The 15,586-nt window shown below is 38.8% G+C and overlaps 1 protein-coding gene across 5 annotated transcripts in view; it reads left to right on the top strand.

Moving 5' to 3' along the window:
- The window catches only part of DOCK8 (dedicator of cytokinesis 8), a 247,673-nt gene that overhangs the window by 47,185 nt on the left and 184,902 nt on the right, over positions 1–15,586 (top strand). For 3 of the 5 annotated variants that reach the window (XM_054499987.2, XM_054499990.2, XM_054499991.2), the window contains exon 2: positions 10,293–10,395. The exons of 1 other annotated variant lie outside the window; for it this stretch is intronic. In XM_054499987.2, coding sequence (XP_054355962.1) covers positions 10,293–10,395 — 103 coding nt within the window. Of the gene's footprint in view, positions 1–10,292; positions 10,396–11,530; positions 11,761–15,586 lie in introns of those variants that run through there. One more of the 5 variants, XM_054499989.2, reaches the window with a different exon arrangement.

Here is a 15,586-nt window from a genome sequence, read left to right as displayed (position 1 = left end):
CCTTTGATTATTTAGGAAATGTCTCTCTCTTCGGTAATGCTTCTTAACGTCCATTTTGTCTGATAGTACTATAGCTACCTCAGCTTTCTTTTGGCTAGGTTTCATAACTTTTTAAATTCTTTCACTTTCAGTCTTTTTATGTCCTTATATTTAAAATGTGTCAAAAGAAAGAAAGAAAGAAAGAAAGAAAGAAAGACACCACAATCTACCTGTGTTACAAACATGTATATGTAACCCTAAACCTAAAATAAAAGTTAAATATAAATAAATAAAGTGTGTCTCTTCATGAAAACTTGCTTAGCATCATTAGTCATTAGGGAAATGCAAATTAAAAATATAATGACATACCACCACATACAACATATCTAGTATAATGGCTAAAATTAAAAATACTAACAACACCAAGTATTGTTGAACATATGGAAAAACTGGAACACTGATTATGGGAGTATACAACCACGTTGTAAAACACTTTAACTGGTCATTTACCCAAGAGGAATGAAAGAATGTATCCATATAAAGATTTGAACACAAATGTTTATAGCAACTTTATTTGTAATAACTAAAAACTGAAAACAACTCAAATGTCCATAGACAGATGAATGGATTTAAAAAAAACTGTGTTATATCCATACCATGGAATACTCCTCTATAATAAAAGGGAGTAAACTACTAATACACAGTGCAATATAGATGGATTGCAAAATAATTCTGTTGAATGAAAGAACCCAGACCAAAAAAAGAGATATATTGTATGATCCTATTTATATAAAACTCTAGAAAATGCAAATGATCTACAGTGACGGAAAGCAAATTAGTAGTTACCAGGAGAAGGAGGGTAAAAATTAAGAAGGGGCATGAAGAAACTTTTTTATTGTAGTAATGGTTTCATGGGTCTGTACATATGTCAAAGCTTATCAAATTGTATACTTTAAATATGTGCAGTTTATTGCCAGCTAATTATACTCAATCTGTTTTTAAAAGTAAAATGTGCTTCTTATAAGTAACAATTTTTAAAAATGTAGTCTGATGACCTTTGTCTTTTAATTAGAGAATTTAATCTGTTTACATTTAATAACTGATATAGGCAGGGCACGGTGGCTCATGCCTGTAATCCCAGCACTTTGGGAGGCCAAGGCGGGTGGATCACCTGAGGTCAGGAGTTGAAGACCAGCCTAGCCAACATGGTGAAACCTCGTCTTTACTAAAAATACAAAAATGAGCCGGGCGTGGTGGCAGGTGCCTGTAGTCTCAGCTACTCAGGAGGCTGAGGCTGGAGAATTGCTTAAACCGGGGAGGCAGAGGTTGCAGTGAGCTGGGATTGCACCATTGCACTTCAGCCTGGGCGACAAAGGGAGACTCCATCTCAAAAACAAAAAACAAAACACACAGAAAAAACCCTGATATATTTGGGTATAAATGTTCAATCCTACTGTGGAATTTTTTTCCATTTTGCCCACTTGTTTCTTGTTGCTATAGACATTGCAACCATACATGTTTGACTTATTAGAATCCTAGTATTAATTAGTACTTTTACCATTTCCCAGATGATATAATATGGGCTTTAAAACACATGAAATCCGTTTACCCCTCATACCTTTTGTGTATCATTGATGTTTTAATTCTATGTATATTTTAAACTTCACATTATTATCATTATTATATTTATATTGTACAGTCACTATCATTTAGATTTACTTATGTTTACCTTTTTGGTATATTTCAATGCTTTCAGCACTTCTGTGTTTCCCTTTGGGATTGCTTTTCTTCTGCCTCAAAAACTGTCCTTACTATTTATTTTAGTATGGCTCTGCTGGTAATAAATTCTCTCCGTTTTTGTTTATCTGGTAAAATCTTTTTTCCTTTCATTACTTATGAAGAATATTTTCACTAGGTAGAAAATTCTAGATTGTTAGTTATTTTATTTCAGCACTTTGAAGATGTCATTGCATTGATTTGTGGATTTCATTTTTTCAATTGAGAAGTTAATTGTTGGTTGCATTATTATACTTTGAAGATAATGTGTCTTTTCCCTGGATGTTTTAAAGATTTTTCTCTTTGACTTTCAGTAGTTCTACTATGATGTGTCTAGGTTTGATTTCCTCTGTATTGATTCGGATGGGCATTTATAGAAATTTATGAAGCTGTGTCTGGTATTTTTGCCAGCCAATATTTCTTTAAATATTACTTCTGCTCCAGTTTCATCTCTCCTCCTCTTTTGGGATCCAGCTTACATAGGTTACATCTGTTACTTTATGACTCAACACACTTTTCTGGAAAGACTCTTTTCTTTAAACACAAGACACTAAATGGTTACAGGTGTTCTTTTAGGTGATTATGCTGCTTCATCAGTAGATGGTGATTATATCAAGAAGGAAACATATGATGATATATAAAGGCTGGGGAGAGGAGGTGTCTCTGAAGACAGTGAGAAATCCTTCTCTAGTCTTGCTGCTGGAACCCACAAACACTTAAGTCATCTAATACACATTCTACTGTCTTCAGAGGAATTTTCTAAGTGAAAGGGATTTGGGACTCCCCTGTCAGGAAGAAACATAAGTTCCATGCCTTCCTAATAAGGGGCAAACTTTTCTTTGTAGTCATGTTTCCACCTGTTGAATCTGTTTTATGGAAGTTGCACAGTTATGGCTTGTCTGTTTATGAGAAGAGATAGAAAATATGAGAAACAATAAAACCTGAAATAATCCATTGTGAGGCCACAGACTGAAGAACTTACAAGGAATTTATTCTAGACTTTATGGCTGAAAATACATATGCATATATGTATATGAGTGTATGGAGATACAGTTATGGATAGAGATCTATAGATATATGTGTAGATATATAGATATATAAAGTTTGCTACAGAAATTCATTTTGTACACTTTTAAAAGTGCACTTTACTAAAAGCATCCAAGAATGCATCTCAGAAAAAGCCTTAGATTTCTTTTATGTGGTCAACTCCAGGAACTACTCACTCTTGAGCTAGATGTGTGTTTTCAGACCTTATCCATGCCATGCACAATGATCTAACCCTTTGATAGCTACATCATTCAAAGTCAGTTTTTCTACATGCAACAAATTTTTAAACCTTGATTTTTATTTATTTATTTATTTTGAGACAAAGTCTCGCTCTTGTCCCCCAGGCTGGAGTGCAATGGCATGATCTCAGCTCACTGCAACCTCCACCTCCCAGATTCAAGCGATTCTCCTGCCTCAGCCTCCCGAGTAGCTGGAATTACAGGCACCTGCCACCATGCCAGGCTAATTTTTGTATTTTTAGTAGAGATGGGGTTTCACCATGTTGGCCAGGCTGGTCTAGAACTCCTGACCTCAGGTGATCCACCCGCCTTGGCCTCCCAAAGTGCTGGGATTACAGGCTTGAGCCACTGTGCCTGGCCTAAACCTTGATTTTTAAAAACTACTACCCTGCCCTAACCTTGTAACTTAGGAAGTTTGGGGAGAGGGGTGTATAACAACCTTTCACTGCTTATTTGATGTAAATCATTTCTAGTCCTGAAACAATGGCTATTTTGCAAGGTTTAATTATACTGTATGTTGTGGTTGCATCCACATGTACACCCACAAATGTCTGTAATTAATACTTATTACTAGCTTTGTACTTTACACTGTATTCGTGGAGTGTTTTACAGTCATTTGTTACCAAGAGTAAATTATATATTTGCTTTTCTTTACCCCACCCCTTTCACTATTGTTTAAAACATGTCAGATTCAGGAAAACCTCAAGAGACCCAAACCTCTTTCAATACTTATAGACAAAGTTTTTTTCCTTAAATCAGTTTTAAAATCCATCCAGCCATTTTGGCTGCCGGCCATACCAGCAGATAATGAAAGAATTTTCCTTGAGGGTCGAAAGCCAGGGAGAAGCCTTCCAGGGCTGTTTGGTTTCCTAGCACAGCTGCTGGAGTAGCTCGTGGTGCTGACTGATCTGCTTGGAGATTCTTGTGCATCTTCACCTGTTAGAGCTGGAAAGATCTCAGGACTATACAGTCCAGCCCCTTTGGTTTACATATAATGAAACTAAGGCCCACCTTAGTCAACTAATGTGCTTAAACTCAAGCAAATGGCAAATGGCAAGACTCAGGACTCTGTCAATGAGTTTTCATTCTTTTTCTTTATTCTTCTAGATACATATTTTATAAAGAAATGAGGCAGCATGATGTTTAAAATACTTAAAGTGAGAATGAGAAAAACTGATGTCTACATATCATGAAATGGTTTAAAAGTTTAAAGTGCATTGTCTTCTCCATTAGAACTTCTTTTACTAATTTTTTTCTCAAAATCTGGCTCAGAAATCTTGTTTTAAAAGCTCCCTAAACATTCCTAGGCAGAATTAGTAACTCCTTCCTCTTTGCTCACAAGGAACTGTGCATATTCCTGTAATAGAATACTTACCATATTATATTATAAGTATTAAATTATTCATCTGCCCTCCTCCCACCTACCCACTGGATCAGGCTTCACAGGAGCGGCAACAGAGAGCCCAGCAATTTGTGTGTTCTCAATGTGGAATGAATGAATGAATGAATGAACCAACCATTCCTTCACAGTCTTGCCCTATCAGTGAATCTTATGCTTTATTGAACATAAAAATCACCTGGAATTGCTGACTTAAAATACAGTTTTCCAGGCCATACCACAAGAGATGCTAATACAGGACTGGGGTGGGTCCAGGAATTCGAATTTTTATCTAAGTAGCTGATGACTTAATGCAAATGATCCAGCAGCCACACTTTGCAAGCTCTACTCTATGATTAGTTGTGGTTTGTAGTCCCAATTGAAATATCATAATTATCTGCTGATCCGAAAAAAACATAGAGCTTCTCTACCCACTCCTTACCACCAATCCATCACCACCATTCTGACTCCTTAGTCACAATGGGTATTGACATTTTAAATAAATCCCAAGGCTCCCTTCCGGGAAAATAAAGAAGATAATATTTATAAACTATTTTGAGTTCCTTAGAAGAAGGGTATCTTAGCTCATTAAGGAAATATTATCATGATATAAATCTAACATCATGAAACTTATCTTGGACATGTCAAATTTGGTCTAAGAATCAAAGGTAGAGGAAAATAAAACCCACGCACAGTACCTGCATGGAAACGGAACCTGTGCAAACACCTGCTTTGGCTGTGTTCCTTTTTGTGGAGACAGATGTCCCCCTTCACTAGGACCAGGGTAGAGATGAAGAAGGTTGATTTGGACATTGGGGTGCTATATGTTCTTTTGGGACTGAAGTTCCGTATTAGGAAACTTAATAGCTGACATTTACATAACTTTTAAACATCCCAATTAGTACGCTCTGTCTGCACACTATTTTATATATATGCAATTTGTTTGTTTTTGTTTTTGTTTTGAGACAGGGTCTCACTTTGTCACCCAAGCTGGAGTGCAGCAGGCATGAACACAGTTCACTGTAGCCTCAACCTCCCAGGCTCAAGCAATCCTCCCACCTCAGCCCCCCAGGTAGCTGGGACTACAGGCACACACCACCATACCTGGCTAATTTTTGTATTTTTTGTAGAGACTGGGTTTCACCATGTTGCCCAGGCTGGTGTGGAACTCCTGAGCTCAAGTGATCCACCTGCTTTGGCCTCCCAAAGTGTTGTGATTACAGGCATGAGCCACTGTGCCCAGCCATATGGATTTTTTTAAAATTATGAACTTACATAACTTCACAGGAGACAGACCTGTATGAGGTAGTTATTCAACTACTTTCTGACTATGGAAAGGATTTCTGATCCTTGTAGTATATTTCCACATATATTGTTATATTGTTGTGTGTTTGTATTTAGTTGCTCATACTATTTTTTACTGTAGCTTACTTTGTATGCAGGTTTCCATGGGTCAACCTAATTTATATTTTTGTCATTTTAAATGGAAAAATGATATCCCATATATTTTATACTATTATTTGTTCAGTGTTCTTTCCAATGTGGGATGCTTTGGTTATTTCCAATTATTTGCTATCATGCTATCATATACAGAATTCTTATGTTCATTTCTGCTCAAAATTATATTTTTGTTTGTATGAATTCCATGGTGTATATGTCCCAAAGCAAGATAGTTAGATAAAAGAGTAACAGCAGTTTCATAGTTCTGGTTGCATATTACAGTATTACTTTCCAGACACATAGAGCCAATATACAACCCTACCAGGGGTGTGGGGCATGCTGGTTTTCCCACAGCTTGACCAACATGAAATTTTATCATTCCAGCCTATTTCTGCTAGCTTAATATGTGTGTAGGGCCTCACTAGAGATATTTTATTTTGAAGTTCTTCAAATGATATGAAGCAATTCTTTTCCACGTGGAATGATTCACTATTTTCATTTTAAGGACAAACCATTCGTTCGTATCTGACAGTTTTGAAGTGACAGGTTTAATTGCCTTCTGTATAATTGGTTCTGTAGGGAGAGAAAATAGGAGAGTTATTAGGTATCGGGTTAGGCTCAAAGTGTCAAGGAAGAAGATTAGTTGTGTAGTTCTGAATTTGGAAACTTGTACGTGGATGACTGGAACAGAAATACCAGTTGACCGTGTTTAAGAAGGGCTAGAGAGCAGGAACATTCTGATTTCATGATAACAAAAATACTAGAGTTTTGACATAGGACAACAGATCTCGCTTCAAAACGAAAGCAAGACGCTGTCCTTCCTGCCTCTTTGATCCTCTCACAGTGCCACTTTCTTTCCTGAACATTTTCAGATATTCTTATTTCAGATAGACCACTCTGGTCTATAATAGGACCAGTTTTAGAATGGCCGTAAAACTAAGACATGTTGTTTGAGAGCTCTTAGGGGAAGACCTGGAGGCAGCAGTCTCAGGAGAAGTCAGTCTTATCTGTAAAAAGGTCAGCTGGATCACAGAAAAGGGCTTTGGCTTGGTTGTGTTGGCCCTCCATGGCTTATGATCCTCTTTCAAGTAAGCAAATAAATGATTGCAGTGTTGGTTTGAGTCCTATGGTGCCAAACACAAGATACATTGTTGCTCATGCAATATAGACCTTTGTTTTGGACAGTGGTCTAATCTGCTGATTTTTAAAAAAATTGGTGACTGTCCAACTTATAATTAAAATCAGTCTATCAAGCACTTGGAGACAAAATCTGAGGTTATTCTTTCATTCCTAGTTGTCACACTAATTTTTTGCCTTCACTTTTGTCTCTGTAGAATATTTACACGTACACCTATCTCTATCTATTTAGATATAATTTATATACTACAAAATTCACCCATGTGTACAGTTCAGTGATTTTTAATGTATTCACAGTCATCACTACAGTCAATTTCAGAACATTTTCATTACTCCAAACAGAAATCCCAAACTCATTAGCAGCCACTCTCCATTTCTCTACAACCTTAGGTGACCACAAATCTACTTTCTGTCTCTATAGATTTTGCAATTCTGGGCATTTCATATAAAGAATCATAGAACATGTGGTCTTTTGATTTAGCTTATTTCACTTAGGATAATGTTTCCAAGGTTCATTTATGTTGTGGTGTATATATGTACTCTTTTCCTTTTTATTGCTGAGTAATTTTCCATTGTGTGGATATACAACTTTTTGTTAAGTCATTCATCAGTTGATGGACATTTGGATTTTTTCCATTTTTTGGCCTTTATGAATAACGCTGCTATGAACATTCATGTGTAAGTTTTTGTGGGGAAGTGTGGTTGTCTTTTTTTTTTTTTTTTGCAACAGAGTCTTGCTCCGTCACCCAGGCTGGAGTGCAGTGGAGCAATCTCAGCTCACTGTGACCTCCGCCTCTCGGGTTCAAGCGATTCTCATGCCTCAGCCTCCCAAATAGTTGGGATTACAGGCACGCGCCACCACACCTGGTTAATTTTTTTGTATTTTTAGTAGAAATGGGGTTTCACCATGTTGGCCAGGCTGGTCATGAACTCCTGACCTCAAGTGATCTGCCCACCTCAGCCCCTCAAAATGCTGGGATTACAGGTGTGAGCCACCACACACTGTGAGCCACCACACACTGGGATACATGGGAGCTCTGTTTAAATTTTTCAGGAACTGCCAGATGGCTTTCCAAAATGGCTGCGCCATTTTACATTCCTACCAACAGCATATGCGTGCTCCAGTTTCTCCACATCCTTGCAAACACTTGTTATTGCCCCTCTTTCTTGTTATAGCCAGCCTAGTGGTTGTGAAATGGCAACTCATTGTGATTTGATCTGCATTTCCCTCACGGCTAGTAGAATACTTACTTCCTATCCTAGTATTTCCTTATACTTTTAAAAAATTAAATAAAGAAAATGCTGTAGAAAATTAAGGAGCACAATTTATGCTTGCAGCTACAGCTTCCTCTGGGGTTTCACACTTCCTTGCTTCATCATGTAACGGGCCATCACTAGGATGAAGGTGTTCCAGTCTTGTTCTTCCAATCTTCTCTCCATTTGGATCTAGAACTAGAAATACCATTTGACCCAGCCATCCCATTACTGGGTATATACCCAAAGGATTATAAATCATGCTGCTATAAAGACACATGCACATGTATGTTTATTGCGGCACTATTCACAATAGCAAAGACTTGGAACCAACCTAAATGTCCAACAACGATAGACTGGATTAAGAAAATGTGGCACATCTACACCATGGAATACTATGCAGCCATAAAAAAGGATGAGTTTGTGTCCTTTGTAGGGACATGGATGAAACTGGAAACCATCATTCTCAGCAAACTATCGCAAGGACAAAAAACCAAACACCGCATGTTCTCACTCATAGGTGGGAATTGAACAATGAGAACACATGGACACAGGAAGGGGAACATCACACACTGGGGCCTGTTGTGGGGTGGGGGGAGGGGAGAGGGATAGCATTAGGAGATATACCTAATGCTAAATGACGAGTTAATGGGTGCAGCACACCAACATGGCACACGTATACATGTGTAACAAACCTGCACGTTGTGCACATGTACCCTGAAACTTAAAGTATAATAATAATAAAATAAAATAAAAAGAATCCTGGGAAAGAGAGATACTTGTCCTGCCGTGAGTTATGTGCCCACTCTTTTGATTTGTGTTTCTGCCTAGACAGTGCACAGCATGAGTGTTGGCATCTTGAAAGGAAACTGGGGTGCTCCTGAGGGAGAATAGATGCCAAAGTTGGGACAAGAGCCCAGTTTCCTGCCTCTCTAGGTGTAACTCATTGCCAAGGTCGGGAGCAAAGCAAACCATGTAGGAAACCTCATCATGCAGGGTAGTTAATAAGTATGCACTAGCACACATTTTCACAGAGAAAACATAATAAGCTTCATTTGTAATATTTAAGTATTACATTTAAAGTTACAATGTTTAAAAATTTATATATACCCTTGTTGGATACAAAGCATGTTTAAAATATATGACCTCATTTGATCCTCAGTAATCTGTTAGTTTCTAATTATATTCAGTAGTGGTATTGGTATTGTATGTTTTGGCCTCATTGTGGTTTAAATACACTTTTGTGAACTAGCCTGAGAATCCAACCACCAACACAATGATGTAATGAGAAAACGTGCTCTGAGTTCCAAACAAATGGCTAACAGATAAGTGCTCAGAAGTCAACCTGTTTGTAAGCTGGGCTATCACTGGCCAGCAGTCACATGCCAGCAGGTGTGAGTAGACAGTGGGGAACAACTTCCTCTCATGTGTGTCGCTCCCTAAAGTGTTGGCTGAGCCTTGTCCACATGGGTGATGCAAAGGATCACTCCACTAGGAGTAGTTTGGAAAAAATACAATCATTGGGAATTCCTGTAGCATCGAAGGTGCCTGCAGGGAGGTAGAAGTATTCGTACAACAGTTCTCTGGTGTTCTCTGTTGTAGCAGCCAGTCAGCCAAAAGGGTTCAGCTGCTTGAAATGAGAATGGCTGGATCAAAATGGCAGCTCAGGATTTAAAGGATTCTAGTCAGAGACCAGACATCCTCACATAGAGAAAACTCTGAATGGCTGGGGGAGAAGGAGTCAAATGCCCTGGATCTTTGTCTTGGGCCTCAAAGTCCTCCTTCTTCTGTCATCATCCTTCCAGTATTGGGCAGGACCCTGACTGCAGGCATCATGGCCTCTGTGAACTTCTCAAGGGTATGTATTATCAGACAAAATCTACGATGTCCACTAACAGGCCACTGAGAAGGTATCTTAGTCAGTTCTGCTCATCGCCCAGCCAAGGCCTACGTTGTATAACATGATATCAAAGATTGCATCTAAAATTGTGATGATTTCCTAAAATAATCATTTCATTTAGATTTTTCTATTTTAATCCAAGGTATTCTTCAGCGGAAATAAGGAAACAGTTTACTCTCCCACCAAACCTTGGCCAGTACCATCGACAGAGCATAAGTACCTCTGGCTTCCCCTCTCTTCAACTAGTAAGTATGAGTTCCAGGTTTACTTAGCGATTGGTCAAGTGCAAAAGTGCCCAGGGTATGTGTTTGCCTCCTGTTCCTTAGATCTTCCTACCATCACCTCACATTCTCCGGCCACCAGATCCTAACTCTGTGACTGTCTGTGCATCAGACAATATCTCTCTCTCTCTGCCAGCCAGTACTTAGGGTACATAATAGAACCTCTGGGAGCTGTGGTTTTGACGTCTCTAGACTAGGTGGGCTTCCAGGTGACTCAGTCTCATCCAAATTATGGTTCATATTTGGGGGAGAAGGGCTAGCTTGAAAACTTACCACCATTTGTAGTATGCATTTTTTTGGAAAAGCATATTCCAAAATCTGAAATGCCGAGTTACAGACCTCCTTTTTGTAATATAATTTTCTTGCTAATTTACATATAATAAAATTCACACATTTTAGGTGTACAATTTGGTGAATTTGGGCAATTTAGAGTCACTTAACCTTTACTCAGTCAAGATATAGAACACTTCCTTTATCCTAAAGCGTTCCCCAGTGCCCTTTTACAATCTCCTCTCCCCAGGCCACACCCTCCAACTCACGCAATCTCTGATTCACTTCTGTCACCATAATTTTGCTCTATCTGGAGCTTCATATCCTGTTACAGTATGTACAAACCTTCTTTTTTTGAGACAGGGTGTCAGTCTGTCACCCAGCCTGGGGTACAGTGGTGTGATCTCGGCTCACTGCAACCTCAACCTCCCAGGATCAAATGATTCTCCTCCCACCTCATCCTCCCAAGTAGCCGGGACTACAGGCGCTTGCCACCACACCTGGCTAATTTTTGTACTTTTTGTAGAGACAGGGGTCTCGCTATGTCACCCAGGCTGGTCTTGAACTCCTGGGCTCAAGCAGTCCTCCTGCCTCAGCCTCCCAAAGTGCTGGGATTACAGTGAGCCACTGCACCTGGCCCTAAACCTTCATTTTTAAAACACATTTCCTCTTAAGTTGAAGATTGCCTACATTTTTATATCAATGCCAATTGTTGAGTGTGCCTATATATGTTATATTATTTGAGCACTAAATGCCAGATGTGTGCCGAGTGAGATAAATCTGACAAATGAGATTGTTTGTAAAACCAGAAGTGAATATTCACTTCCTTTGTGAGAGAGCTCCAGCCCTCCTGTACTCACTTCCTCACACAGCACAGCAGCACTCTCTTGCTGGTTCTGGTGGTTATCTTGAAGAGGTTAGGTTATTTTTTGTTTCTACTTATTACTTCAAAACCACTTCTGCTCTTAGAAATTTTGTAACCTTCCACTCAGTTTCCGGTAACCGCCATTTTGTCTCCTGTAACAATTTACACGCCGTGTAACTGTGAATCTTTTAAAGGTATGTTTTTTACCGGAGTGATTTCTGGTTATTTCAGAAGGATAATTTGTGTGTTGCGTCATTAATGAAATAGTAGTACCAAAAAACCTATAGCATCTTTTACTGCAAGAGGTAACTTTCCATGCCATTTTTTCAGAAAATCTACTTATGACTTCAGTGGCTTGCTAGACTGGCCTTTTTATTTGCACTTTTCCTGTGTTTCAGAATTGCAGAGTATAATAAAAGCATGTCAAGTGCATATTGTGTTCATTTTCAGGTATATTAGATAAGCTTTACACCAAGATAAATTAGATATGCTTCTTGGTTTAATTTGTGCTAATATATATTTAGTTGAAAATAAAAAAAAAATTTTTTTAATTGACTGAAGTTGTATTCCAAAATATGCAAAATTTAGTTTAAAATAGATTGGATACACTTTTAAATTTTAAACAAGGTAGAGGGTTTAGTGCTTTGCTTTTTTAAAAAGTAAATGAAGGCTGCAGCTTTCTGCAGTAGTTGTCTTGGGAAATAGTGTGGACATCACTCCTAAGAGACATTAAGGAAGTTTAGCTAACAGGCTTTAACCCTTTCTCTCCATACCAGCTTTTCCTTTTTTTTTTTTTTTTTTTGAGATGGAATTTAGCTCTTGTCACCCAGGCTGGAGTGCAATGACGCCATCTCAGCTCACCGCAACCTCTGCCTCCCAGTTCAAGCAATTCTCCTGCCTCAGCCTCCCGAGTAGCTGGGATTACAGATGGGCATGCGCCATCACATCTGGCTAATTTCGTATTTTGAGTAGAGACGGAGTTTCTCCATGTTGGTCGGCCTGGTCTCTAACTCCTGACCTCAGGTGATCCGCCCGCCTCGGCCTCCCAAAAAGGTGCTGGGATTACAAGCATGAGCCACGGTGCCCGGCCACCAGCTTTTACTTTAATGCCACAGCCTTACATTTTCTTTCAGGAGAAATTATTTTATGTAAAGTTACAAAGGAAAATAATGCTTAATATTTGTAAGCATTCGTTTGGTAGTTTGCTGCCTCCTCAGTAAGTTTTGATGAAAGTGAATTTTGATGAATTACCACATTAGCTGGGTAGTGAAGTTAACATGTGGCTTAGCTGTCCATTTTCTAAGAGAAGATATCAAGAAACTAGCAACAATAAGTAAAATTGTTAAAATATGCAAGAATCACGTGTTCCTACCTGTCATCATTTAGTCTTGGTTCTATTTGCACGTGAATATCCTTTAAAATATATTACTCCCGGTTATTCCGCTTTACTTTTCTGAATCTCTTTTCCCATCTCTTGACTTCAACTTCAGTATATGGCCCTTGTTCCTTCTACCTGGAGAACGGAGGCATGTGGAAGCCCAGAGGATCGAATTCTTTTTTTTTCTTTTCTTTCTTTTCTTTTTTTTTTTTTTTTTTAGATGAATAGTCTGCTTAGGAAATCCCATCTCCATAATGTTTACCTGGTATCGTGTTGTAATCTCAGAATGAAGTGGCTGTTCTTCCCCTTGAGTCATCGTCCCAAATGAAGGTTCCCCAAAAGAAATCATCAACTTACATAGTGATTTCCTTTTACCTTTAAAAAAAATATTTCTTTTCATGGAAACATAATGGAACATTTCGGTAAGATTCATTTCTAGGAAGGCAAAGGAGTAGTTTTATCATCTAAAGACTCTCAACCTAAAGCTGTTTTAGAAAACTTTCCTTAAAATGAGAAGCCGTAGGTTTTCATTGCATTATTTTGGCTAATTGGAAAATAAGACCAAGTGTGTTCTGACCTTCGTTTCTCTTACCTTTATTTTTACAACTACCATTTCAGTGCTCCACTTGCCGATACACATGGTTGTTTAATTTTAAAGAGCATTTAATTGATGTCAAGTTCTTTAGAACCTAATCATTTACACGTCTTTGTTGTTGCTGCTGTTTTGCAAGAGTGAAGAGCTTGGAGTCAGGTGCATCTGGGATGAAGTACAGTTGTCATTTATTAGTCATGTAATTTGTGACAAGCCACTTAATCTCTCTGAAGACTTCAGTTTCTTCATTTGTAAAATTGGCATAATAATGCTGTCCCTGCTAGGGCATATAGAATTATATAATAGGTCCTTTGTATATATTGGCTAATATTGCTCTCTTATGATTTGGCACTGTGGAGACACTGTGGGAGATTAAAAGAAGATGATGAATAAAAGGTGACTTCAGCTCTGAAGGGCTTTATGATCCGTTTGGGAGAACAGGTAATATAGAGTTTACTGGCTTCAAAAGTGGCAGGTGTTTAGAAGAGAAAAGGATACATGATGTAATAGGAGGCAAAGGCTTGATTGAGAAGGCTGAGAAGACTTAGAGTAAGGGTTCTCAGCCCTGACTGGACATTAAAATTATCTAGGGACAATTCAATCAGAATTCCTGGGGGTGGGGACCAAGCATCAGTATTTTAAAGTTCCCTGGGGACTTTAACTTGAAGCCCAGGTTAAGAATCATTTGAAGAACTTTGTTATTTATTTATTTAAATTTTTAATGTATTTTTTGAGATGGAGTCTCGCTCTGTCGCCCAGGCTGGAGTGCAGTGGCGCAATCTTGGCTCACTGCGACTCCTGCCTTCCAGGTCCAAGCTATTCTCCTGCCTCAGCCTCCCTAGTAACTAGGAATACAGGCGTGCACCACCACAACTGGCTAATTTTTGTATTTTTAGTAGAGACAGTGTTTTACCATGTTGCCCAGGCTGGTCACGAACTCCTGACCTCAAGCAATCCACCCACATCGGCCTCCCAAAGTGCTGGGATTACAGGCATGAGCCACCGGGCCCAGCCTAGTTTTATTGTTTTTTTTTTTTTTAAACGGAATCTCCCTCTGTCACCCAGGCTAGAATGCAGAGGTGTGATTTCGGCTCTCTGCAACCTCTGCCTCCTGGGTTCAAGTGATTCTCCTGACTTAGCATCCTGAGTAGCTGGATTACAGGCACCCGCCGCCATGCCTGGCTAATTTTTGTATTTTTAGTAAAGACGGGGTTTCGCCATGTTGGCCAGGCTGGTCTCAAACTTCTGACCTCAGGTGATCCACCCGCCTCGGTCTCCCAAAGTGCTGGGATTACAGGCTTGAGCCACTGTGCTCGGCCCATTTAAAGAACTTTAAAGGTAGAAGTATTCCAAATAGGGGGAAAAATATAGAGAAAGGTAACACTTATTTTGCCCTGTGTGCTTTGAATTTCAGAAGGTATAGGAAGCAAAGACCACTTACTAACCCTACAGATATATCCTTAGAAAATACAGTGGCTTCTGTCATAAATCTGATAAATCAGATGAGAGGAAGGGTGTGTGTTTGATGTTGATTTTTCTTTTTGTTTTATTGGGATTTTAAAAAACTCTATAAATATCAGGTCTGATGACTGTGTGTATAAACATTTTCTAAGTAGATAAAATATTTTTGAATTTTGCATATTTTAGTATGAAGGGGATCCATCATTTGAAGTTGGTTTTCTAGATGTGATGATAAACTTGTCCCAGGTCTATTTGACACTCCTACCAAAATCCTTTGTGACCAGGGCTAGAAGGCAGCTGTGGCTAGTAAATAACCCTGTGTGTAGACTCACTCATTGGCTTTGGCATTCTCTATTGCCACAGCTGTGTGAATAGATTAACCAGAGACCCTCTGGTGCCAGCCACCTATTTAGGCAAACAAGTCTATAATCAGTACCTCTGTTAAAATGAAACTGTAATATACTATTGTCTTTTCATTTATTTATTTATTTATTTATTTATTTATTTATTTAGAGACAGGGCCTTGCTCTGTCACCCAGGCAGGAGTGTAGTGGTACAGTCTTGGCTCACTACAACCTCCGCCTCCCAG

This window comes from Pongo pygmaeus, chromosome 13, assembly GCF_028885625.2.
Source record: "Pongo pygmaeus isolate AG05252 chromosome 13, NHGRI_mPonPyg2-v2.0_pri, whole genome shotgun sequence".
Taxonomy (NCBI): Eukaryota; Metazoa; Chordata; class Mammalia; order Primates; family Hominidae; genus Pongo; species Pongo pygmaeus.
The sequence above is the reverse complement of the archived record's forward strand: the minus strand, read 5'-3'. Positions and strand labels throughout refer to the sequence as shown.